General features: G+C 47.0%; 3 protein-coding genes and 2 non-coding genes across 5 annotated transcripts; 2 read left to right on the top strand and 3 right to left on the bottom strand.

The window, feature by feature from the left end:
• Positions 1 to 22: 22 nt before the first annotated feature.
• Positions 23 to 3,740, bottom strand: RPS2 (ribosomal protein S2). Its single transcript, XM_068908745.1, has 8 exons — positions 3,659 to 3,740; positions 3,305 to 3,463; positions 2,963 to 3,052; positions 2,661 to 2,768; positions 1,836 to 2,009; positions 1,594 to 1,753; positions 1,054 to 1,145; positions 23 to 146 (listed from the first exon to the last, which is right to left on the bottom strand). The coding sequence occupies exons 2-8, from the start codon at positions 3,458 to 3,460 to the stop codon at positions 66 to 68; spliced, it is 861 nt and encodes a 286-aa protein (XP_068764846.1). The 5' UTR covers positions 3,461 to 3,463; positions 3,659 to 3,740; the 3' UTR covers positions 23 to 65.
• On the bottom strand, positions 1,219 to 1,355 carry LOC138061126 (small nucleolar RNA SNORA64/SNORA10 family). The gene has a single exon (XR_011134773.1). It is a non-coding gene; the product is annotated as a small nucleolar RNA SNORA64/SNORA10 family (small nucleolar RNA).
• A 361-nt stretch (positions 3,741 to 4,101) lies between the features above and the next one.
• On the top strand, positions 4,102 to 4,229 carry LOC138061128 (small nucleolar RNA ACA64). Its single transcript, XR_011134775.1, has one exon. It is a non-coding gene; the product is annotated as a small nucleolar RNA ACA64 (small nucleolar RNA).
• Positions 4,230 to 5,279: 1,050 nt separating this feature from the next.
• On the top strand, positions 5,280 to 18,472 carry TBL3 (transducin beta like 3). The gene is made up of 22 exons (XM_068909273.1): positions 5,280 to 5,382; positions 5,577 to 5,628; positions 5,762 to 5,857; positions 6,153 to 6,200; positions 6,576 to 6,717; positions 7,256 to 7,340; positions 7,827 to 7,997; positions 8,321 to 8,396; positions 8,846 to 8,942; positions 9,422 to 9,627; positions 10,018 to 10,159; positions 10,647 to 10,705; positions 11,214 to 11,317; positions 11,998 to 12,148; positions 12,747 to 12,977; positions 13,758 to 13,828; positions 14,610 to 14,766; positions 15,169 to 15,227; positions 15,728 to 15,831; positions 16,658 to 16,729; positions 17,304 to 17,462; positions 17,845 to 18,472. Exons 1-22 carry the CDS (start codon positions 5,336 to 5,338, stop codon positions 17,955 to 17,957), a joined length of 2,442 nt encoding a protein of 813 aa, XP_068765374.1. The 5' UTR covers positions 5,280 to 5,335; the 3' UTR covers positions 17,958 to 18,472.
• A 133-nt stretch (positions 18,473 to 18,605) lies between these two features.
• On the bottom strand, positions 18,606 to 24,012 carry NOXO1 (NADPH oxidase organizer 1). Its single transcript, XM_009666015.2, has 8 exons — positions 23,890 to 24,012; positions 23,380 to 23,460; positions 23,173 to 23,248; positions 22,478 to 22,658; positions 21,760 to 21,953; positions 21,145 to 21,258; positions 20,252 to 20,369; positions 18,606 to 19,968 (listed from the first exon to the last, which is right to left on the bottom strand). The coding sequence occupies exons 1-8, from the start codon at positions 23,953 to 23,955 to the stop codon at positions 19,317 to 19,319; spliced, it is 1,482 nt and encodes a 493-aa protein (XP_009664310.2). The 5' UTR covers positions 23,956 to 24,012; the 3' UTR covers positions 18,606 to 19,316.
• Positions 24,013 to 25,569: the final 1,557 nt, after the last annotated feature.

The following is a 25,569-nucleotide window of genomic DNA, read 5'->3' as shown; positions in this document are numbered from 1 at the left end:
ATACCAGTCAATCCAATCACAGTTTCTTGTCCACTGATCACTTTATTCTCTCGTACAAAAAACACTTAAGTAGTTGCCACAGCAGCTGCTTGGGTTCTCTGCACTGAGACTCTGGTGTGGGTCTTAGCCAGATGATCAGTGAACTCCTGCAAAAAAATAAAATAAAGAAATGCAGCATTTTTTCCTTAAACCACTGCCAGCTTTCTCGGCAGTGGATCCCTTTTCAACAAGGTGGGAGAAGCATTCTGCTTCTATTGCTTCTATTTCTGCTTAATCCTTCAAGCTTTCCTCTTCCTGTTTTCTCCTTTGTTCATGAAATGTCATTTTCAAGTACTACTCAAAACATACCAAATAACCACAGAATACTATCTGGTCTTAAAACTGGTGAATAACAACTCATCATACTGGGCTCCTGCTAGCTAGGGAATTCAGATGGAAAGACAGTCATCAGGAAGAAGATTCTGTGCCTCCATTTCAAAGGGCTAATAGATACTGTTAGCACTAGGAAACCAACAGGTTTGGCTGTACAAGCCTGATTCCATTTAGCTTTCCTAAGGAAAAAATCTAAGCCAGCTTATAATCACACTGGGTGCTCACCTGTGTAGGAACAGAGACTAGCTTTTGTCAGCCAAATTAGCATCTAAACAGAACTCCATGTAGAGGCAAGCAACAAAAGCAAACTCAAAGCCACCCTCCAAACAATGCAGGAGACAATTACAAGGCTAGGAGCAGGCAAAAGTAGTTTTACATTTTTTGAGGTAAATTTAGCCTCAAGTATTTCTAATAGGGCCAGTCTGCTTTTCAGACCTTAGTAACAGAGCTGGGCTCCTGTATGCCTAATAAAGGAGTGTGGACACAGGCAGTTACTAGCACAGCCATCACACTGGAAAATCACATGCTAGGCACCCCACCTTGCAGTCAGCTGCTCCTGTAGCTCTACTCTCCATTAAGAAATTACAAAGTCTTTGGGGTCAAAAGGTGCCAACTTTTGAATTTGACAGAGTAGGGGAGGCCAGATTTGAGCTGTGAACTGTAGGCATTTTATGCTCTTACCTGGTAAGGAGACTTGGTGAACACAGTCTCTTTCCAGAGATCAGGGGTCAGATAGCTGTAGGTCTTGGAGATGGCATCAAAGGTGGCTTTAGCTATCGACAGAAGGCAAACATTACAGATTACCGTTAAAGAAACTAGCTCTGTTGTACCAACACAGAGTTCCAAAAATGTAGAATTTAAGATGAAACAGGGAGACCATAACAGGGTCCCTCTGCTATACATACAAAACTCAAGTTTCTTTCTCTCCATTTACGACAATTACACTACTTCAACCAAGTGTAACCGCGCAGATTTAGGAGATTTTTAATTGATGGATATATAAAGAGACAATTTCTTATAATTAGCATTTTCACAGTAACTTCAGAATAACCCATAGCAGGACTAGCCTGTATTGTAAGAAGTACCAGAAGTCTTGACTCCTGTTTGAACACTAAAAGCACAGCTTAAAAAGTACTAGGAAAATGGGCACGTCATGTTCCTGTCAACAGCAAAAATGACCACACATGCAGCTAGGCTGCAGTGGAAAAGCCTAAAACTTACCAAAGTTGCCCAGTGTGGCAGTACAGCCCCTGGCTGAAGTGTAGCAGTCATCAATACCAGCCATCATCAGCAGTTTCTTGGGAACAGGGGCAGATACAATTCCTGTACCACGGGGGGCTGGAATCAGACGCACCAGGACGGATCCACACCGACCAGTAACCTATGCAGAGAGAACAGGTTACAATTCCTCAAAACGCCGTGAGGTTGAATCAGTGGAGCACACCACAGCAAGTCATTCTTACCTTGCAAGGTACAGTATGGGGCTTGCCAATCTTGTTCCCCCAGTAGCCTCGCCGTACTGGTACAATGGACAATTTAGCCAAAATGATTGCCCCACGAATAGCAGTGGCAACTTCTTTGGAGCATTTGACACCGAGACCAACATGGCCATTGTAGTCTCCAATGGCAACAAAGGCCTAAAAGTAAAAGAAAAGCTTTCAATAGTGGCTGCACTGTACTGGAGCATTCTCTCAAAACCACAATTCATCAGGCTCTCACCAAGGATTACCCCAAGTACATGCTCAGCTGTAACGCTTACAGCTCATTATGAGCAAGTACACATTAAAACAAGTCCTACCTCTTACAATTTACATAGAGGAGCACAGAGTCCAAACAGCCCATTTTCCCTCAACTCTTGTCTTTAAGTCAAAGGCAGCTAAGGCTACAGAACTGGGTTTCAAAGGCAGCTAAGGCTACAGAACTGGGTTCCAAATCCCTGCTACAGCCTCATACTGGTCAAAAGTCCCAATAACTTTCAAACAGCATCCCCTCAACATCTAAGAATTCTCCATCCACCACAGCCCCTGAAAAAGCCAGCATCACTACACAAATACAACTTGGAAACATGCTAGGGCAGCCTGTAACAGCATTTAAAGGCATTACTAGAATTTAAAGTTAAAAGAATCTTATAGCTTACATGAACTAGTCTACACATCTGAGCATCTGCTATAAGCTACAGAAGAGTATCAAATACTACACTAATTCTGTAACGTGACACCAAAAAGGCAGCAGTCAAAACATGCCCAGTTTCCAATATATACAACAGGCCATAAAACAAAAAAGGTTACCTTAAACCTGGTACGCTGACCAGCGCGAGTCTGTTTCTGAACAGGCATGATCTTCAGAACCTCATCTTTCAGAGAAGACCCCAAGAAGAAATCAATGATTTCTGATTCCTACAAGATCCAATCATTCTATCAGTCACAAAGCTGCACTCTTCAGTTAAATCAGATATAGCTAGCAGGGTTCCTACAGTTTAAGTTCAACTGCGTTTCAATCAGAGAAGGCAGCAACTACTGTTAGCCTTACAATTCAGATTAAGTTTCTGTTGTGCATTACGTGCTGACTCTAGCCATTCACACAAACTTACCTTGATTGGAAGCGAGAAGAGATAGATCTCCTCAAGAGACTTGATCTTCATATCCTTGACCAGGCGACCAAGTTTGGTGACAGGAACCCACTAGGAAACAAAATTAGCTGACAAAGGCCAACGGCAGCACCACCACCTCCCAGCACCACGCAGGAACCGCCCTATCGGGGCTCCCTTTCGGATCTAGCTTTCCGTAAGGCCTCGGCAGGAAGGCAAACACGCACTGCCTCATGCAGAGCTTTATACGCGTGACTGGAGACCACCCCTGGCACGGTACCCCGCCGCCCGGGAGGGCCCTCACACGGCCCGGCGGCCCCGTCCTGCCCCCCGCCCCCGACTTACTTCCTTGTCTTCGGCCTTGCCTCCGCGGGCCCCTCGGCCTCTCCCGCGGCCCCTGCCTCGACCGCGGCCGCGGCCCCGCAGCCCGGTCCCGAAGCCGCCGCGGAAGCCCCCTCGGGCGGCTCCTGCACCTCCCGCAGCACCGGCGTCGTCCGCCATTTGCTACGGCAGAGAAAGGGCCGCGTTAGCCGCCATACCGCTCCCGCCTCCCCCGGCGGGAAATAGCCCCGCGGCGCGGCGACAGAGGCCGGGCCGCCGCCGGCCCAGGCGGCTGCGGGCCGCCCCGCGCCGGCGGCGGCCCGGATGGGCGCGGATGAGGCGGCCGCGCCCGCCGCCATCCCGCCCGGCCCTGCTTACGTGTTCTCTCAGAGTAGAAGGCCGCCCGCCTGCCCCCACTGCCTATTTATACCCGGCGCTCTCGCGAGAGCTCCGCCCCCCCGGGGCCGGCCCCGCGCGCTGAATGAGAAACAGGCTCCGGGGGCGGGGCGCGCTCGGCCGCCGACTTATACAGGGTGCGGGGTTGGCAAAGAGATATGCGCATGTGCTAGGCTCGCGCATGCGTGGCAGAGCATATATAATAGACGCGCAGGCGCGCGGCGCGCAGTAGGGGGCGGTGCGGTGTGAGGGTAAGGTGGGGGGGGGGGTGCGTGTTGGAGAGGGGAGCGCGGCGGGGCCTGCGGCCTGTTGCTGCCTTTGTGTGGGGGGCTGCTTTTAAAGGTCTCCTGAGGCTCTTGGCGTCGCGGGGAGGAGCGAGCCTGGGGAAGGTGGTTTGCGGGTCGCGTTGGCCGCGTGTGCCGGGCACGGTCTGAAAGTCACCGCTGGCCTCCCGTGGCCCCTGGTGAGATAACTGTGCCCACAGCATAGGGAGCATTAAGCTTATTGCCCACGGTACTGGTGTGTGGGGAGTGAAACCCATGTTCCCATAACTGCTCTTCCTGAGAGCACTACGGGGCTGAGCGGGCCTCGGGGATTAGCACTCGCTGGGGTAACGGCTGTTATTAAGGGCTTTTTTTCTTCTTCTTGCAGGAATTTTGGCGGCCTGAAACGTGGTCCTGGAGCAGTGAGTGTCCCCACAGGACGGTGTGAAAGGAGCCTGTGTGCTGGACATAGGGCTGGCTGCACAGGCTGTAGATTGTGCTTAGGCCTCCTCTCCCGAGGAAGAGCTGCCCAGCCCGCATTGTGTGGCACCCTGTAGTTATCTTACCTCCTCCTAGTGACTGTTGGGGTTTTCCTTTTTTGATGCTGTTGTGGAAATGAGCCTACAAAACAAAGGGAAGGCTATAATGGTGGGTACTGTAAAGCACAAAGTTGTAAAAGTCTGTAAAATGGGTTAGGGCTGTGTGTGTTCCTGTGATGGCCAAGCACGCAGTAAGGTGTATTCCATTAACTGTTGAAAGGCTGTTGTTCCTGCCAAGAGAAAGTGTTATCTAGCCACTGGGGACTGCTAAATGAGATTCATCTAAAGTGCCCTTGTTAATTAAAAGGTGAGGGGGCATGATTAATGTGCCAGACAAACTCTGAGTTGTTGGGAGAGGATTTGATTGTTGCCTCGTAGCAAGAGAGTTTTGTAGGAAAATGAAAGAAGCCTCTAATAGCTGTAGAGGATAATAGTATTACAGCTGGGACATCTTTTGGAGTGCTTCGGGATCTTTGTGGAAGATTTTATGTACCAAAGGAGTTGTATCTGTTTATATGCAATAAAATACTAATGATGTGTAAGTGTGTTCTTGAAGTTTTTCTTTGGAGCTCCTATGTAGTCGAGAAAAGCCATCTTCCTGTTTTGCTTCGCTGAAAAAGCGCTTGTTCGGAGCGCTGAGAAACTTGCTGCTGCTCCACGTGGCCCTTGCGTTTCGGCCCTACGGCTGGTAGCGCGGTCCTGGAGCCGGCGGGGAGCGGGGCCGCACCCAAGATGGCGGCCGGCTCCCCCCGCCCACCCCCGTGTGACCTCTCGCGTCACTAGCGAGCGCCGGAAGTCCCGCCCTTCTCCATGGCAACGGGGAGCGCCGGAAGCGGCCGGCACGCGGGGCGAGGAACATGGCGGCTGCCGGGGCTGCCAGCAGCCCCGTGCGCTTCAAGAGCAAGTGAGGGCGGGCGGGCGAGCGGGGGGGGACCGTCCCGGGGTGGCGGGTCCCCCGGGACTGAGGCGAGGAGCTGGCCCCGGGGCCGGCCGGCGGCCCCTTCCCGAGCGCGTGTGGCGAAGCCGCCGGCGGGTTTGGCGTTGAGGAGCCGCTTTATCTGCGCTGTCGGGGACATGTTGCTTGTTTTTCCCTTTCAGCTATGCCGTGTCGCGGAAGATCGAGCCTTTCTACAAAGGAGGACGAGTTCAGGTAGGAAGAGCGACTTTGCTCTCTTCTGTCGAAGTCTTGAGAGAGGGCCGCTAGTACAGTGATGTGTCTGTTTAAACGTGCCTCGCCTCTCTGGTCCTGTAAATGCTTCTGGTTTCCTTTCTCTTCCCTCCAGGTAAACCGCGATGGAAAATTCATGTTTTGCCCCTGTGGGATCAAGCTGAATATAATCGATATAGAAACAGGAGCAGTTCTTCACAGCCTCGAACAGGTGAGATGAGCCAATGCCTGATGACGTTTGAAACTGTTGAATGTTTTTGAAGGCCCCTAGGGTATTTTACCTTTTTTGCCAGCTGTTCTTCTGCAGCTCTCAAGAGTGAAAGTTAGATGGGAGGATGAGAAATGTATCTTAATCCAGACAGTTATGTTATTGGTGTTCTCTGTAAGCACAACTGCAGAGCTGTTACATGTGCTTGGTGTCAATGGAAGCGTGTAGAAAAGAGTCTTGAGAGCCTTCAGAAGCACCACACAGAGGATTTAACTGTCTTTTCCTTCCAATTTTATAGGATGATCAAGAGGATATTACTTCCTTCATTCTTAGCCCTGATGACGAGGTATGTGTTTGCTTTGTGGGTTTTTTTTACTGCTCTCTCGGGCCTCCTGATAATGCTGGTGAGCGCTGAAGTCTGCCTGGAAGCACTGTCTGTTTCCAGACGTCTCTATATAGTGTCATCAGGTGCTTCCATCTGGCTTGCGGTCCGGGTTGAAATCAGACATGGGAATGATCCCTGCAGCTGAAGATAGGGGACAGATCCAGGGACAGAAGCGCAATTTAATCTATTTTGTATGTGCCTGCAGAGACTGCATTGATTGATGTTGCGTTTACATCCCGAGTTATTTCTGGCTCCTTTCGTGTATCCAGGTGCACGCTGATGCGCTGCAGAAAATCTACTTAATAGTTAATCTTCCTTGGTGTTGCTTTTGGATAGATCCTTGTGACAGGAAGCCGAGCCCTGTTGCTGAAGCAGTGGAACTGGCGAGAGAACAAGTGTGTTCGCACGTGGAAAGCAGTGCATGTAGCACCAATAGCTAGCATGGCCTTTGACTCCACTTCAACGTTGTTAGCCACAGGTACAGTCCTATTTCATTGTCACGCAATGGGAATGCCCATTGTGCTTTTGCTTAATTTGAATAATTTAGCCCAACTTGACACAGTGTGAGGCAGCGGTCTTTTGAATTCAGGCAAAACCAGAAGAGATTTTGCCTAGGCAGTATCTATCAAGGCCTCACTTTTAACAAGGATGCTTTCAATATTCTAATGTTATACCTCGAACGTATTACTTACTTAAACATTAACTATAAGAAATCTACAAAGCAGTGTGGCCCAGTTGTCCCAGCATAGAACTGGGACTCTGGAGATGGAGAAAGGCAGTCATGACATGGAACTTAATTGTACTTGAGGTTTCTTGCCTGCAAGCAGTCAGGTTTTGCCCATTGCTCTGAAAGTGTAAAGTAGTCCTTGAGCTCCTCTTGGTGTTGATGGTTGTCACTGGTTTCATTTTACTCTCTGCTGCTTTTGTAATTTGTGAAATTTTACAATTGCTGATATATTGAAGCTCTTGTAGTTCCTTTCTCCATAATTTATTTTTTTATGCCCTTATCTTCCAAGGTGGCTGTGACAGCACCATTAAGATCTGGGATATGATCAAACAGTACTGCACCCACAACCTAAAAGGATCTTCAGGAGTTGTACAGTAAGGACAAGTCATATTTATCAGTCACTTCCGTTCTTCTGGTGTTAGTGTGATGCGTGGACACTGGGACTGATGTGGATGTCTTGAGTTAATGGAATGTAAAGCATCGTTCAGAGCATGTCCCAGACCCTTCTGTTTCCTGCTTTTTGAGGTGCTTAGTGAAGGACTAAGGCTAAAACTGACTTTAGCTTAGAGAGGAAACAATTTGATCAAGAAGTTTCTTAGGATCCTAGTGGAATATCTGTGCTTGGTAACTGATGTACTGTGAGAAAGTGTAAGGCTAGCAAAGAACAGTTGAAAGTTCCCTGGGGGGCAGAAGAGGAATGAATGAAGTCTTACAAAGGAAGTCCCAGTACAAATTCGGTTTGATTGATCTGTCACAGTCTATGTGTAGAATATATATTTAAATACTGGGCTAAAGCTGAGGGGATGCCAAATAGCTTATTCCTGCCCTGTTCAAGTCTCTCTTTATCTCTCTCTATCTAGCCTTGTTGAATTCCACCCTGATATTTCACGTCTGCAACTTTTCTCTTCCTCAATGGACTACAAAATCCGAATCTGGGACCTGAATTCTAGCAAGTGTGTCGCTGTGCTGAGTGGCCATTTCAGTGCTGTCACCTCCTTGGCCTTTGCTGCAGATAGAAATACACTCATCAGGTAAAAACTTGTGGAGGCTTAGCCTTTCTGTCCCATTCATCCTACTCCCTGCCAGAAACAGGGCGTTTCTGTGATGTCTGGGAAGTTTGTCCTTTGAGGGGAAAGATTGCTGAAGGTGCCCAATCCCAGCTGGTTGGTATAAGGAAGTGACTGAGACTCTCAGTACCTGTGTTTCTGGTGACAATGCTATGCCACCCTCTGGAAGGCTGATATCTTTTTTTGTTATGGGCCTCTTCAGAAGGGTGTAGAACTCCTTTCGAAATTGCGCTCGGCGCCTGAGGTGAATGGTTTTATTAACACTGACACTCTCTTTTAACTTGCAGTTCTGGTCGTGATAAAATCTGTATGGTGTGGAACTTGAAAACGGGAGAAACTAAACAAACTATCCCTGTCTACGAGGTGAAATTGCATTTCATTTGTTCCTTTGAGATCCTCTGCAGTTTCTAGGTCACTGTTGCCATGATGCCGCTTTCTCCTTAAGTTTCTGTGTATTGTGAAATCAAGCTTTGTCTCCCTTGTACTTTACAGAAGTCATTAAACTCTGTTCTAAAGCTGTTATTTTCATTCTCTCCTTGCTTAGTGGAGTTATTTCTGGGGAGCATGAGAAGATACATGCTGCCACTGCCTTTACTTTTCCCAGCGCCAGAGGCGGAAGGAAGGACAGTCATGAGAAAATTTTGTTCTTTTGTTGTGTCTGCCTGCCTTTCCTACGTAGCCATGCCATCTGGGGCAGTGGCATATGTTGTGTGTGGGCCTGTTGACTCTAGCTGGCGTTGAACAGCTTTGTTTGTTGAAATGGGACTCTAGTCCCTGAAATCTCAGCCAGTGCCTGGCCAACTCTCTTGCAGAGTGTGGAAGCTGCTGTCCTGTTACCTGAAAAAGGAGAGTTCTCTCAGCTGGGTGTGAAGAACCAAGGGTTGCACTTTCTCACAGCTGGCAGCAAAGGTGAGTGTTGTGCCATGTTGTTGCCTGATTTAGAGGCTGAGGAAGGACCATGCTTTAGGCCTACGTTGCCGTTATTGCTGGGACGTGCGTTCTTTGTGTGGCAGAAGCCTTGGTCCGAACTCTTAAGGGCTGTAGAGCAGAGCCTTCTCCTGAGTTTCTCTGACAGTAGTGGATGAACGCATTGCTCGGGCACACTGTATAGTTTTGATTTAGCTATGTATGTTTTGTCACAGTCTGCAGCCGGACATGCTGCTTGTGCTGTGATTGACTTAAATTGATCATAATAGTTTGATTTAGAATGAAGAGGAAAATCCCTGTGACCCTTCACACCACTGTAATTGGACCAGTTAGCAGTCTTGCCTTAAAGCTGTGTAGCTTTTTTTCAGTAGATGAGGCCAGGGTTTGTTTTGGTACTACTTGGATGATCATTGTCAAAAACAGTGGCTCTGAGAGATAATTTGTGTCGTCGTTTGTGTTAGGCATCTTGAAAATCTGGGAAGTTGCCACAGCCGCCTGCGTATTTACCCAGGCTGCTCCCTTTGAGCCTGTGGAATCCAAGGAGGAGGCCAGCGAGCGTAGTCTGACCCACTGCATGCTTGTGCCTGAGAGGAATGAAGTTGTCACAGTGTCCGTGGAACACAACATTGTTTTATACGATGCTCAAACTCTCCAGCTCAGGAAGCAGGTAACGATCTTCAGTCTCCCTTTTCCTGTTCCTTTATGCACAATTTAGGATCAGCTCTACTTCTGGTGACAGCTTTGTCCAGGGCTTCCCTCTTCTCCTACCTGTCCTTGAACTGTTTCTTGCTTCCCATATATGTTTACAAGCCATAAAGCCAGTTTCACTGGTGTGGTTGTTTGAAGGAATATTGCACAGAAGCAAACATAGGCAAAAGAAAAGTGCATAATAGGCCTGGCCAGAAGCCCCTTCTGTGCTCCAGCTTATGTCTAATAAAACATTTTCAGGCAATATTAAACACAAGGTGTCAGTAATGCAGCCACTTTGAGCATGGTGCCATTTGGTACTTCTCTAACCAGCTGACTTCCCCCTGTTAAGCTGTTCCAACATCCTCAGTTTGCAGGTTACAACGATGAGGTTCTGGATGTGAAGTTCCTTGGGCCTGCTGATTCTCACATTGTTGTGGCTACCAACAGCCCTCAGCTGAAAGTGTTTGAACTAGCAACATCACACTGTCAGATCCTCTATGGCCACACAGGTGTGCGTGGGCAGCTCTGCTGTGGGTGGGAGGGAGACGTGAAGGTGTTTCTGTATCTAGCTTCTCTCTGACAACTGTTACGCGGAGGCTGGAGTCCTCGAGTTCTCTGGAACAGCATCACAACAGTACTTTGCAGTGGTGTGGAAAAAGTATATATTCATGCTGTCCTGATTTTGCAAACATGAGCTTTCCTTTTCCAGGTCTATCCGTTCAGTCCCTTTGACTAGCAGAGAGATCCATTTAAATTAGAGTTAAAGATGTAGGTAGATGAGCATGAGTTTTAAAGGCTGTTTTGTGGCTACACGTGACAGATTCACACCAGTGCTGTAAACAGCCAGTTGCTTTGTAATGCATGCAAATATGTTCCGAAGTCTCTCAAAGCTCTGTGCCCCAATCAGTAAGCAGTAGACTCCATATTAATCATACTTTTCTGTTGTCCCATTACAGTATTGCTTTATGTTCAGCTGTTTCTTCTTCATCTGTTTAGAAACGATTCTTGCCTTGGATGTTTTCAGAAAAGGCCTGATGTTTGTAAGCTGTGCTAAGGTATGGAAGCTTTTTTCTTCATTGAATGAAGTGTTATTTCTAGTGATCTTTATGGGTAGTTCTCTTATTCCTTTTTGGTGATCTGGAAAGGGCTTTTGTTCAGATGGAAATTCCTATCTGCTATGCCCCCCAAATATAAGGTTCTTCCGTTATCCTTTTCTTAATAATATCCCTTGGAAAATGTTGATTGATTGTACTTTAATTGCCTGAAAGTGCCTCGTTCTCCAAGCATTTCTTGCTTTTGCATGGCAGTTCAGAGATGTCATTAGTGAGAGGCTGACGGGGCGCTGTGGGCAAGATAAAGTACTGGAAGAAAAGATATGCTCAGAAGTAAACCTCCAAGCTGCGGTGCAGCCTGCTTGGCCATGTCTGCCCTCAGATGCTCTGAAGAATGCAGGCTCAGGTTCTAGCTTTAAAAACGGTGACTAGCCAGGCTCACGGATGTGGTAAATGCATGAGACTGATTACTTGTCAGAAAAGCACAGCAGTTTCTCTTCTCCCGCTACAGGATAAAAGCCTTCGAGTCTGGCGGATGAACAAAGATGGACAAGTGATCTGTGTAGCCCAAGGATTGGGTCATGCACATGGGGTGGGCGCTGTGTCTTGCTCAAGGTAATAAAGATTAGCAGAGCTACCTTTGCAGGCATGAGTTGCGCCTGTTCTGTCGATCCTCAGGATAAACGTTTTGGTGAATGCCTGCCTCTGAACCATGCTGTTCGCTCCTGGTGCCAGCTTGTTACGGTGCTTTGAGTTTGAAGGAAATTTTTTTGGATGCAAATTGCCTATCTGTACATTGTTGACCTTGCACTTCTCTGTCAGTATAACTTCTGTTTGTCTTAAGGAGCAGCAGCTGGATAAGTTGATGGGTAAAACTCAAGCAAATTGGAGAGGAAGGGTGGGGGAATGGAGAGAACGTGTATATGAAGGTGTTCGTTTGAACAGCGTGTCTGTTAATCAGCTCTTCTCTTTTCTCCGTGCTGCCTAATAGTTTTGAAGCCCAGCTTGCCTATTCAGGGGCTGCAGTATACCTGAGCGTGTAAATGAAGAGAGCTAGCAGTGCTCTTGACTAATGTCTGAATTGCTGTAGGCTATCGCAAGAACTTCAGGAAAATGAAAGCGAGCTTGTAAAATTGTTGAAGTGCTCTGTTTAGCATCCCAGCAGAGTGACTGGACGAGTGTAGGTCCTGGTAGGGCAAGGAAGAGAAGGCCTTTTTTCTGCACGGGTGAAGCCACTGTTTTCCTTCCTTACACCTGACACTTCTTTTCTTTTTATACTTTTTTTTTTTCCCCAGACTGAAAGAAAGCTTTGTAGTGACCAGCAGCCAGGACTGCACAATCAAGATCTGGAATATCCCGGAATCCCTCACTTCCAAAGCAAAAGCAGCCTTGATCTCCAGTCCAGAAACCCTTCATGCCCAAGTGACTGAGAGAGGTCACAACAAGGTAGAGCTCCACCAGGCCTGAAAATGTACTTTTCTATAGAAATATTTCTAGTAAATCTAGTAATGCGGTCAATGTTAGCATGGAGTTTGCAAGTAAGTTCAGGAGTGGTTGAGATGGACAATAGTTTGGGTGAAGTAGAAACCCTGACGCTTCAGGGAAGGAAACTGAGGACTTAATTGTAAGGTGAAGACCAGGGAATTCCAGCTGAATCTGCTTGTTTGTCCGTCTTTTGTTTTCATTTCTTAGCTATCTTCTGTGATCCTCACAATTCTCTCCTCTGTTCACACTTGTACTCAACAGGCTACAGGCTTTCTCTTCCCCTCTTCTCAAAAGTAAACCAAGCCTGGTTAAGACTTTCTTCTTTAATGCTGAGGTGATCATATGGTTGGCAGTTTGTCTATTTCCTAGTTTAATAGGAATGAGCAGTCCAATGAGTTAGCTGGAAAATAGGTAAAAGCCAAGCAGTTTGAGGATGTCAGGATGGCTGAACGAACACTGGCACTTAAATCCTTCTCCCCTATTTTGTACTCTGAATTTACTAATGTTCGATAACAACAGCAAAGGCTTAAACTGCTTTGTACTTGTATGACTTTTCCAGGATATAAACAGTGTGGCAGTTTCTCCGAATGACAAGCTCATTGCCACAGGCTCGCAGGATCGGCTGGCCAAGCTGTGGTCCTGTTCTGATTGCTCCTTGTTGGGTGTCTTCACTGGACATAAGCGTGGAATCTGGTGTGTGCAGTTTTCCCCGGTGGATCAGATCTTGGCCACCTCCTCAGCGGATGGGACCCTGAAGCTTTGGGGTCTTCAGGACTTCAGCTGTCTGAAGGTAATGAGAGCTCAGACTGCCCCTTGCTCTATGAAAACCTTGCATAAAATGAGGATTGATTAAGGCAGCTTCAGAAAGGTATATGCTGGTTAGTGCGGATGAAATACAGCAACGTGGCCATGCTGAAGGGATAGCCATCCAGGCCTAGCCTTGTTCTCTAGGATCTTGGATGCATGAGCTGCCTGGAAAGCTCCGGGACAAAAGTATTTGCCTAAGTGATCTTTCTTTTCTAGCTGACTGAAGAGCAACATGGTGGATTGTAGGGGAAAAGCATAATCCAATTTTGGAAAGAAAGTTGGCTATGCCTGACACAGCTGTAGGCATGAAGGAAAAACACAGAAATTTGTTTGACACTCGGTCTTCACAGAAGAGTTATCTGTGCAGTCCGACAGCATCTCGCTAAGACAATGAGAAGGCAGTTGCTTATTCTGTGCCACTTCTGCCCGGCGGTGTTACCTCATGTGCCTCTGAGTGTGTGCTTTATTGAGCGTCAGGGGAATCAACCTTTTAGAAGATGACTTAGGCAGCTGGTCTCGCTGTTCAGACCGCTTGCAATTTAGCCTTGTGCAACAAGTTTAAGCAAGCAGGTCTTTTGAAAAAATGCTATGTGGACAAGGCATATTCTACTGCCCTTTCAACCTACAGTAAGAGAAAGTCCCAAGAGTAGAGGCTGCTTATTGGACCTTACCTATTAGGGCTGTGGGAGTACATTTCATCCCCTTAGAGAAGGCTGTCTTTGAAAAGCCTGGCAACAACTCTCTTGAACTTCCTATTTTCCAGACTTTTGAAGGTCATGATGCCTCTGTACTGAAGATCATTTTTGTAAGCCGGGGGACACAGCTGCTTAGCAGGTAAGTCAGGACATCAAAGAAAGCTATTAAAACTAATCAGGAAGGAAGTCCCTTAGATGATGTCAGCAGCAAGAGAGCAGAGTCTTGAGCAATGGATTTAGTTTTGGAAAATCTGATAGGAAAATCTCCTGTTTCTGCTAAGCTTCTTGCATGGACTAGCTTATCTTCCTCTAGTTCTCCAGTTATGCTGCAGATTCTAGTTACCTCCACTGACATTGCTGAGCTGGTGAGATACACTGTAGCTGAGCAGAGCCAAGGGTGCACCTCACCCTACTGTCTTTGGCGAGGGAAAAGCAGCAAGAGTTAAACAGTTGGAATTGGTACCTGCAAAAGTTGGTGCTCTAGCTAGAAGCAGGACATAATGTAGCTTTTCTGGGCCTCAGTTTGTCCTCTGTGCTGCCTTTCCTTACAGAAAAGCTGAAATGTGGGAGACTGGAATATTGGAGCTTATGGTGATATGTAAGTAATAGGTTTTTCCAAGAAGGAATCACTTGAGAGATCTTAGTAACACTGGAAAGGCAGTGTATCTTGTTTGGAATGAGTTTTAATAAGCTAGTGCCTTTTTCTGCTATTGGAGAGCCTCTAAAGTTGGGCCCTGCCTTCAGAGCTGCATGGCTTTAGATTCTTAAGCTCTCTTGACATCTGTAGTTGGTTTTGCTTCCCGTTTGGAAGGCAATGGAATGAGAAGTGTTTATCCAGTACTGGAGGCAAGGCAGAGCAAGAATGGATCTATCTAGTGATCCTCTGAGTTAATTAGTTCTGGTTTTTTGTCTTCCAAAAGCGGTTCTGATGGTCTCTTAAAACTCTGGACAATTAAAACAAATGAGTGTGTGAAAACATTAGATGGTCATGAAGATAAAATCTGGGGTCTTCACTCCAACAAGCAAGATGACATGGTTGTGACAGCATCCAGTGACTCCTGCATCACGCTGTGGAAGGTACAGTATGGAGTCTTTCTGTTTCCTCTCTAGGTTAGTAATCAGAATGCAGTGCAGAGATCAGGATCCCAGTGGTTTGTTCCTAACCCTGTTTCCAGCATGACATGCGCGCTCCCCTCATTTTCTGCATTTTGAAATTGGTTCAGTAAGGCATGTCTTGATTTCTATTTTTTTTGGGGGGGAGGGTGGGGAGCGCACACCCAGACGGCAGGTGAGCCTTAGCAGCCTGCCCAAGCACTGGTGTTCTAAAGATCATTTGGAAGGAAGTTGTGAGTTGGTAGATTTAGCAATTATTTGACCTGAAGATCTTTCTACAAAAATCTTCTGATCACTTGAAGGCTAAACAAAAATTCATCCGTATTAAAGCAAGATTTGATGTGATTGTGTTCTGGTCTGTTAAAGGATGTCACTGAAATTGAACAGGAAGAGGCACAAGCTAAACAGGAAGAGCAGATTATGAAGTAAGTTGATACTGTAGAGTGGCGGGCTGTGAAAAGGCGACTTCTGCCCAATGAGACTGTCCACACTTGGTCATCCAGTTCCTTCTAATCTATGGAGTCTGTTGTTTAACTATTTAGGTGATATCAAATTGCAGTAGTCTCTTCTTCTACCTTGTAGTTTATCTTTAGTTACTGTAAAGCCTTGCTTACAATACCGTCAGCTTGACAATCGATTAGTTTCATGTTTACGTACTGCTGAGATAAGCCAAGTCAAACTGCTGAAACCTATTATCATTCATTTCCTCCTGCATCAGCCAGCACTGAATAGCTCAGGGAGTCCTTCAACGTGCCAGGGTAATTATCTGCACAATGAGGGCGCTGAGCTGTTCATTGGAAAGCGGTATTAACTTCTTGGCTTACGCTTCTGCACGCTATTGTTGCCCAATTTACTTTCTGCATAGCGTTTTGCTACATCAACCAAATACTCCTCTGACATTCTCTTGACCCAAATTGTTTTCCAGAGAACAAGAGCTTTCTAACCTGCTTCATGAGAAAAGATATCTCAAAGCTTTAGGTTTGGCAATCTCTCTGGATCGTCCACACACAGTGTTGATGGTGGTCAAAGGTGAGTCCATGTTAAGCTCTGAAGGCATTGTCTGCTTCTAGCATTTCAGAACATCTCTTCCAGGTAGGTGAAGACTACAAAGCCTAATTGTCTGAGAACTTTTGTTTTCCCTTTCTCATATCACTCCTGTTTTCCTAACTGAAATCAATGCTTAGTGCTCCTGATAACAAACGGTCTCCCAGCTCTCAAACTATGGGTGCGTTTTAGAAGGGATCCATCACAGCAGGGACATCAGATGTCACTGTTCCTCCGAGTGTGACAGGCATGGCTGATTGCTGAGGAGCACTAAGTCTCATGTTAGAAGTCTGGCCAGCTGTCATTCCCAGCGTAGCAACCTACACTCAAGAGTTTATACAGGAGCTACCTGTTATTTGATTCTCTTTGCCTGGGGTCAGGGGCTCATGTGAAAAATCAGCTGCTGTGTGTGAGGGGCTCTCAGCAGCACTGGGTGTCAGGGTGGTGGCTTTAGCTCCTCCCAAGCCAGGCTCTGCATAGACATGCAGTGAGTTGGCAGGAGTTTTGTCTCTCCTCTGGTACATGGACAGACAGGTTAAACAGCACGTCAGGAGCCACTCTTATGCCTGAGAAAGCCTGTTCCAACAGAGGGATGTTCAGATCACATACTGAAGTGCTTGCAGGTTTAGAACGGCCAGAAGGGAAGGTAGCTGTGTATCTAAAGTGTATTGGCCTCTCTCTCTGTCCACAGGCTCTTGTGAGCCTGCATGCTATTTCCTTCAGGATCCTCAGTGCAGAAGGAGGGCAGGAATCTTGCTCTTGAACTGAAATTCTTTTTCTTTCCTTGCCTCTTCATTTCTCTCTTTTGCAGCCATCCTCAAGGAAATCGATGGGAGAAAGCACTTGGAAGAGAACATCCTTCGGCTGCGGAAGGATCAAAAAGGTTTGTTGCAACATGGTTTATACACTAAAACCTTTCAGGTGAGGGACTTGTTTTCTCAACTAAAATTAAAAGAAGAGTCTCCCTAGACTTGTCTTTCACCAGTGAGCTCCCACCGACATTGAGCAGGACTGCTGCCCAGGGCCAGCCTCTTGGTTATGGTGCTACTCGTGATAAACACCAGAAACTGCTATGAGCTAGTCTGAGGTCATCAGCCTCTGACATGGCCGTGCCCCTTGGTGCTGCATCATCTGAGACCGTCCTGCATTGAGAGACAAGTGCACTGAGCTAATCACCAAGTCATAACTGCCGCACCCCAAAATCTGCTTTCCTTCTGTCACATCTGCCCAAAGGGCTTTGCCCTACCTTACCCGCCCCCTTGTTTAGGACATCCCCGTGACAGCTCAGGAAAGGGTTCTCCATATAGCTCTTTGACCTCTCCAGGCTTGTCAGTCATCGTGCATGGGAGCTGAACTGCTCCCTAAGGTACGAGAGGTGCTTTCTAGCCTGGCCTCTCTTGCAGGGTGCAGCGCCCTCAGCCCAGCTAGCATGTACAAATTGCCTCCTTCCTCCCTAGAGGCGGTGTTAACATTCTTGGTGACGTGGAATACAAACTCTCGGAACTGTCACGAGGCCCAGGCTGTCATTGAAACCCTCCTAAAGCACGAAACACCAGATTGCCTCCTGCAGTACTCGGGCATTAAAACTGCTGTGGAGTCCCTGCTGCCTTACACTGGTGAGTCATGCTGGGGGAACGTTCGGGTCATTGGTGGGTCAGCCTGTTGGATCTGTTGGGAGCTCAGAGCTGGTGATGCCTGTGATGACATGCCCAGCGCTTCATTGTACGCAATCTCAGCTGCCCTCTGCTCCTTTGAGCTCTGAGCTCTTACGCTGCTCAGTTCTGTTATCTTGATCCTGGCGCTACCTGATTATTAGCACTTCCTGGCCTCTTTACCAACACTGACAAATAGTTTTTCATAGTCTGTGAGGCTGAGGTCTCCTCCTGTGTTGTGGATGTTCCCAGTTTGCCTTGGTCTAAACAGAAGAATTTTTGCACCTCCTTCTCCTGGTGAACTTGCCCCTCTGTGGTGTCAACCATTGGTTTTCTTTCTCTGCAGAGCGCCATTTCCAGAGACTGAGCCGATTACTGCAGGCCTCCATGTTCATTGATTTCATGTGGCAAAACATGAGACTGGCTGATGCATCCCAGCAGGAAGATGTGACTTTATGACCCTTCAACCAGTTGCCCTTTCCTGGGGGGAGAGATGAACTTGGCCAGCTCTCCCACCATGCATGACAACTGGAATATTTGTATTTTTTATTATTTTTTTAAAAGTTTGTTTTAAAAAGGTAAACAAGCCCAGTATCTCTTTATAGACTCTTTGGGGCTTAATGTGAGGAAGGGGGTCAGTCCTTTGTCCAAGCTCAGGTTTCCCATTATATTTTAACAGGCTGAATTTTGAGGTCTGTCTTCCCATACAGCATCCTGCACCTTGCAGGCAGAGCCAGGAAGATAGTGGTTAGTTTGGAAAAAAGAATGTGGCTCTGAACAAGCCTTTTTTTAAGTCTTTAAATCCACTGTAATAAGATGGGATCCCTGCACGCTACTCACAGTGTTGTATCATGTCCCAAAGCCCAGCTGGGGAGTGTGTATAGATTATTTTTATGTCTAAGCGTTGACAACTTTCTTTGCTTGGGCAAAATGTACCCTGTCCCAAAACAGGTCTCATCCCTCCCCCCCGCCCCCCCCCCCCCAAGAAGGTTAGCATCTGGGAGGGAGATAAGCACAATTTTAATTCCCAAACTAAGTTTTTTAAAATGTAAAAAAAAAAAAGCAGTATTTTAAAATGTAAAAAAAAAAAAAAGCAGTCCCCTATTTACATGTGTTTTCGTTTATTTCCGAGACAGAAATGTATATAATCTAGAACAATACAAAAAACCTTGCACATTGGTTAAAATGTTTGTTTCAGAAAAATTAACAGATACCTAGAAGATTAACTAAAATCAGAAGTAGCAATCTATATAGAAGTCTTAATTTTTTTTATTTTTCTAATTCAGTTTTAGCAAATGAGTTTAGTAGTAGGAATTACTGAAAATTTTAGCAAATGTCAGAACCCCCTTGAAAGGGGGATGTTTTACTCATTAACAGGAGCTCTGGCCCCAGGCAACTTACCCAGTAAGGAAACAAACTATACTGTAACTGTGTTTTCTTCTGTGCCTGCACAGACATCTCTATAGGGAAAGGTCAAAGATGAAGTTTCTAGCCACTAGGTATTTTGTGTTCTGACATCCATTCAGCAGATCCAGACCACTCACAGGCATAAGAGCCCTTCCACACTCCTCGGCCTTCCCCTGCAAGCTGCAGAACGATTAAGCGTAACCTGTAAGCGTTACTCCTGTTGAGTAACGTTCACAAACGTAGTCTGTTCCGTCAGGAGTTAAACACTATGTCCTTAAAAAGCGACAGTCCCCAGCACTGACCCTCCTCGTGCCAGCTGCCTGCAGCTGCGGCGAGGAGGGTGCCTGGCATTTTGTTTCAGCCGTGGTGCTGGCCTGGGCAGCAGCTGTACCTCTCCGAGGCACAGGCACGCTACTGCGTGCTCTGGAGAGTGTGCAGAGCCAGGAGGGCTGGCCGGGAGGCTGACTGCTGCATGGCTCGCTTCGTGACGGTGCTGCACTTCTGAAGAATCTCATGGGCTGAGGGACGCACAGGCACCTTGGGGACACAGGCAGCCAAGTCTGAGTCAGCGAGGGAGTAACTTAAATCAACTGCAGATGACTCCACAAAGCCGGAATCATTCCTGTCTTTGTGGGTGAGGTGTGGGGATTTGCTGCTGTGTGTGGCCAAGGCCTTCCCCAGGGAAGAGCTCCTGGCCTGCTCAACTTCAGGCAGAGACCTTGATAAGTCAGGCTTCCAGTCCGGCCTGCCGTCCCGCTCGCTCCCGCTCCCCGAGCTGAGAGATGAGCTATCGGTCTCCAAATCTGGAGTGGAACTGGCCCTGGGCAGAGATCTTGATCTGCTTCTCAAAGAAGTTCCTTCTTCAGTCTGGCCAAGGGGAGGGCAAGTCTGAACCACACTCTCTCCTGCCGCCTCATCCAGGGCCTGAAGAGCCCCCACGGAGGAGGAGAGGTTAGGGGTGGAGGCGTTGAGCCCGCAGCTCACAATGGTCTGGAGCCTGCTGTGAGGATTCTTGTAGGGCTGGAGGCAAATGGAGGGGATGTAGCCAGTACGTCCATTGTACCTGAGAGGGGCAGGATGGAAAGCAACACTGAAAAGAAGAGCCCTTCTCCCACCTGAGACTCAAGAGGGAGGAGGAGTGCACTCAAGGTGGTGGATGTTGGCGAGGATTCAGCCCACAACTGCATACAGGACATAAAGAAGGGGAAACTGTCCCTAGCCAAGGGACAGTCAACTCGGTGAGAGCTTCTCTGCACACTGCTTGGGGAGGAACAGGCAAAGAGCACCTGCAGCAGGTAACGTGCTCTCGGGGAACACTGAATGACAGCTTCAGGAAACCTCCTTACCGGGTCAGCCACCAGCCATCGTCAGATTTCCTAACCACCTCCACGATGACCCCGTTGTTCAGAGAGAGCTCGTCTGCCTTCTGAGACTCATAGGCTCGCACAGCAAAATACAAGCTGCCTGGAGAAAGAAGGGGGAGATATTTCTGCTTTGTGGAGAAAAAATCACGGCAAAGTGTGGAAGGAAAATAGACCAGAACGTTGCCTGTCTGCTGAGTGTGCAAGCACAGCCTGAGGTCTGGGGAGGCTTTGATAGATAAGAAATCAGCAGATAGGCTACATGCTGGCCCTCTGACAGGTGAGTGTCAGCACTGTGAACACGGCTCCCTTCCCAGGACAGAGATGGAGAGAGAACATGCAGCCCTGAGAGGTTACGAGGGGCAGCATCCTCCAGCAACGCAGGAAGTTCCCAGTTCTGCACCTGTAAGCTAGTGTGACCTGTAAGACGGGAAAGAAGCAGGTAACTCTCAGCTACAGGGAAACTAAGTGTGCAGAGCACACTGGTACATGTGTAACTATTAGTTACACAAGTAATAAGTTAATAAAGAAAAATTAACTAAGTTAATAGTTAAAGCTAATAGTTACACAAATAACTATTACAAGATGCCCCCACCTCTGTGAAAGATCAGGTCAGCAGGCGTGGCGTGCAGCAGAGCTGCACAGTAGCACTGTCCCAGTAAGTGATTTATTTGCTCAGCCACCCACAGCCGGTGGCAGAGATGACTAAAAAAATCAGAGCTACAGAAATCCAGGCAGGGGCTTCAGCCAATGGTTAAAGTGTATTTTTGCAGCTCCTCCCCTCCTCCCCCCTTTTTTTAAAGGGAGGAACATGGTGTAGTTGGGAGCGCAGAACAGCGAGGGAAGCTTTGGGTCACAGTAGCCATAAGTAGACTTACCCTCTTTCTTCGAGCTCAAGGCATTCTGGATGTCCTTGTGGGTGTCAATCTCTTCCAGGTACGGGGCTGGGAACCAGGCTATCTGCTTGTCTGCATTTTCCACTAGCCACCACCCTGCAGCAAACAGCAAAAGGAAGTTTTTAAGAACCTGCAAGAGGTAGACCTAAGTATCACAGGAGAAATGACCGTAAACCCTGGGTAAGGGCTGCCCCAGCCATGAAAAGGAGACAGGAGAGAAGTTCTGCAGACCAGTTCAGCGACTGTCAAATGTCATACTGACACTTTGGCAGAGCTCCATCGAGACCAGTGTTTTCCACCAGGCAAGTGTGTTGGGGTCCACAAAGCAAAATCTGAGAAGCTTTCAGCTTGGGCTGGGAATAAGGCCTCAAGTCTCAGCTCAAACTCCTTCCCTGTTTCTGCTAGAAAAAGCCCCAGCACTTATTCTTTCATCCTTGATAAAGCCAGGTAAGTGCATTACATGCACAAACACACAGCCAAACCAGTGATGCTACAAATGCTGTTATAAACATACCATTTGCCAAGCTATGGATCAAGCTAGAAATCTTTTAACATCTGTCCCTGAAACTGAAACAGAAGAATCCCAGTTAAACATACCGGTCATGTCCTTGATTAGCACTTCAACAATTTCCCTCTTAGCAACTTTGAAAGTCTTGTTTTTTGTGTCTTTGGTTTCAAAGGTTTCAATGCATCTGTAGCTCTGAGATGCCTGTGGGTGCGTAATAGAGGAGAGAGGTTGCTGTGGCTGTTTTTTCCTTTCTCCTCCAATTTCTGATGGCATGATCACAACACTGAAAAATAAAGTTAAGCACTGGTTTACTAAAAAGCCACCTGGAAGGTTGGGTTTGTTATTTATTTTGGGGAAAGTCATGTCTATGCAATAGACTAAAAAAAGGCACCCAAAAGCAGCACCCAAAGGTCTCAAAGCAATCACCAGACCATCCCTCCTCTGCTGCCTAAATATGCCAGCAAAGTCAGAAAAATAAGAAAATGCTGAGTGTGACACACTGATCATCAAGAAAGAAACAGAATAAAAGAAAAAAGTGCAAGGAACAAGGGCAACAGTTATTAGAAAGCTGAGTTACTTAATGGCATCCTTCCCATTTGCCAGCACTTCCCTTTTTCCTCGTTCCTAATTACTTCAGTGCTAAAAAATGGCAAACATTCTCAAAGCAAAAAAAAAAAAAAAAAAGAGAGAGAAAGAGACAGCTTTTCCCCACCAGCCAAATGCAGCTGATATTTCTCTTCTATCCATCCATGAAACAGACATGTTACAGAGTAGAGATATACCAACAAGAAAAACACAGATTCATACCTGTTTTCAGGAAAGGAAGGATCTAGATCTTGGGTTTGTGCCTTGAAAAACTGAACCACACTTTCACTCTGGGAGATCTTAGCATCCATTTTCAGCAGCTCCTGGGAGTAAGTTTCCAGCAGTTTTAATCTCTCCAAGGACCTGTTCAACTTCCCGCTCTTTCTCTGCTTCACACTTGCGTCTTTAAAATAAGAAAGGCCAAGTCGGTATGAGAGAACGGATCTGGATGCCTTGAGAGCAGCACTTTCTGCCTCTACGTGCTGGTGCCCTCACCTAGCGCCCATCTTTGCACAGGCCCAAATTGCCAGGAGCAGAGACAGTGGCTGTCAATATTTGTGCCTTCCTATCATTTTAAAGAGCTCCTGATACAGTTTTTGAATATCTAAAGTTTGTCTTTGTTCACAAGTCAATGTTCCAAGGTGCCTGGGCCAATATTTAAACTGTTATGTGTTCGTTTACCGAGTGTATTTATCTATAAAAAAAAAAGTCTTTCTAGATCATTTTAAGTCAACAATAGACCCCAGTGCTTTGATATGATCCAGTTACACTGTGTAACAAGCAGAAGCTATTTGTTAATCTGCTTCAGAGAAGGTCAGACTCAGCGACTGAAATCTACGTCGTTAGTTATGACTGGCCTGAACAGCTTTATCATGTTTCTTGGTCTTTGATGTCCATGGAAGATTTGGCCTCCTTACCTTTAAACTTGGGTATAGTCCGGTCAGATCTCCTCAGCGAACCACTCTCAATGGGGAATTTTCTCTTCAGGTCTTTCTGAAAGTGAGACAGAAAGAGAGAATAATGGCGCTTTGAAGCCCCTTCACATGGCTGAGCTCTTTCCCTGCCTGCCTGCCTCCCTCCCTCCCTAGGATGTGAATATTATTTTCAGGCAGTTCTTCGCTTACATGGAATCTCTTAAATTCTTCAACTGTCCGGTAGATGAGAATGTTGTTTCTGTCTGACCAGGACACAAACATCATGTAGTTCTGAACAAAAAAAGAGAAAAGAAATGCATTTTTAGTCATGCTGTTCAATATCGGATGCTTTCAAGCAACCAGCATTCGGCTAAGTTCTGGTTTCAGGCTGCAAGACTGGCACATTAAAAACAAAATTTTAAACTAGATCTACACAAAATATTTCCTTAATTTTAGGGCCACAGGTGATCATTGTTGAAATGAGAAGAAAGTTAAGAAATTGTCCACAGAAAGACAGCAGAATCCAAGACGATCATTTTCTTATGATATTGACCATTGAAAAACAAATCTAAAAGAGCCCTTGCCTAGATAATAACACCCTCATTCCAGCACTGCAATAGAAAGGAGAAACATACCCCTGTAAGAGTAACTGAAAAAGCCCTGTAGTTTCCTAATTGGTAAACAGTGCTTAAGGGAAAAAAAACCATCAGGTTAAAGTACCTTCTGCTTTTGGCATTGCATCACGCCTACAGCCTTCACATCCACTGGGTACCTGCTGCAGTTCATCTTCCCAGAGGCCAGACGCTCTCTCACCGTAGGCAGCTGGGAGTCCTGCAGAGAGGTGGCTCCAGGCACGGCCTCCTGGAGGCTAAATAGACTGGAGCGGGAGGGAGAGCAGTAGGCGTTCCCAAACAGTTCGGTGTAAAATTGCCTTCCTTGTTTCCTCCTCCACCCAGAAATGCACAAGGAGAAATTCCATAATTTGGCAAACTATCACATGCCTCTTATTTGCTCTCCTGCTTTTAGGATGCAATTAACGCTGACCGTAGATGCCAGGGGCATAGTTCAGAAAGTTGGGAAAGGACAGGCATCTTCTGTTATCTGGTCCTTAGTAGAACAATGCCAGAGTGACTCTTCCCTGCAGCTGGGTCAATTTGTCATCTCCGGGAGACAGAGGAACTCGCTGGTGCAGTGCAGGCTATGGTTGGTGCAGCTGAGCAAAACACGGGGTGCAAGGGAACACGAGTGCTCTCAATAGAAATGGTTCCTCCTTACAGTGCCTTCATCGAAAATGCTGCAGTTTAACCAGCAGAAAGCTGGGCGGCCTCAGCAGGTGAGAGGATAGCGGTGGTTCCTCTGTCCATCCGCTTACCAGCATCGTCTGCCGCCACGGCAGCTGGGGCTGCAATTCACACCGATTCCAAAAACTGATCATAAACATGGCTTGTTGTAAACCACAAATCAGATGCGACTTCTGTGTGTGCCAGCTGTTTGTTACAAATCCCTTTTCTCTAATGCTTTGTGCCATCTGCTTAGTAAAAGGTACTTCACTTTAAAGAGATTTCTTGCAGCTACATCAACATTTGCACGCTCTCAGAAAGAAACGCGAGATGTCGGTGCCATCACTGCCCGAGCGAAAGATGAACAAATCCCCTGGGCTGTCACTGAAAAAGTCCCAAAGCTTCTGATTTGTAAAGATACCACAGAGACCCAAGTAATCTGTGCGCTCTGTCCTGCATCAATCTGGGGCTTTCATATCAACCTCAAGATGATAACAGTTCTTCAGTGGGAGGGGGAGAACCCACCCCTTGATCTGACAAAAGAAGAATCATGAAATCACTGCATGAAATCATGAAGAAAGCAGGAGCTAGGGGCCCAATGCAGATAATCTCGGCAGCCAGAACAGCTTCAAAGGCACAGCCTACCAGAAATGTGGCAGTGCAGGAATGGCTTTACAAGGTGATGGCACACAGGTCGCAGCCCCGCAAGCTCACAGCCTCCGGCCAACAGGCCGGAACATGCCAGCACGAGGCTGCAGGGCGCCCGCTCTGCTCGCGGCGCTGCCTAAGCCCGAGGACGCAGCTATCTGAAGAGGCTCTGCACAGTGGGCATAAAAAAGAACAAGGAGATGGATTTGCTTCGTTTAAGTCGGCTATCCCCTTGCTGCCTTGCGGCACTGCATGACCAGTGATTACAGCTCTGGAAAGCCAGCCCTTTCACTAATCTGCTGACCTTTACCACGTCTGAAGTTATGACTTGGCTGATGGGCATCTGTGTATGATCAAACCTCCTTCTCCGTCCTCCCTCCCCCTCTTTTTTGAGGAAGCCTAAATGCAATCAGCATCATTGCTGGCCAAATTGTGAATCTCAGGCCTTCCCTTTCGTTTTCTAAGTACAAGA

The sequence above is a fragment of the Struthio camelus genome, chromosome 15 (assembly GCF_040807025.1).
Source record: "Struthio camelus isolate bStrCam1 chromosome 15, bStrCam1.hap1, whole genome shotgun sequence".
Taxonomy (NCBI): domain Eukaryota; kingdom Metazoa; phylum Chordata; class Aves; order Struthioniformes; family Struthionidae; genus Struthio; species Struthio camelus.
Note: the sequence above shows the minus strand (reverse complement) of the source record. Positions and strands in the feature narration are given on the sequence as shown.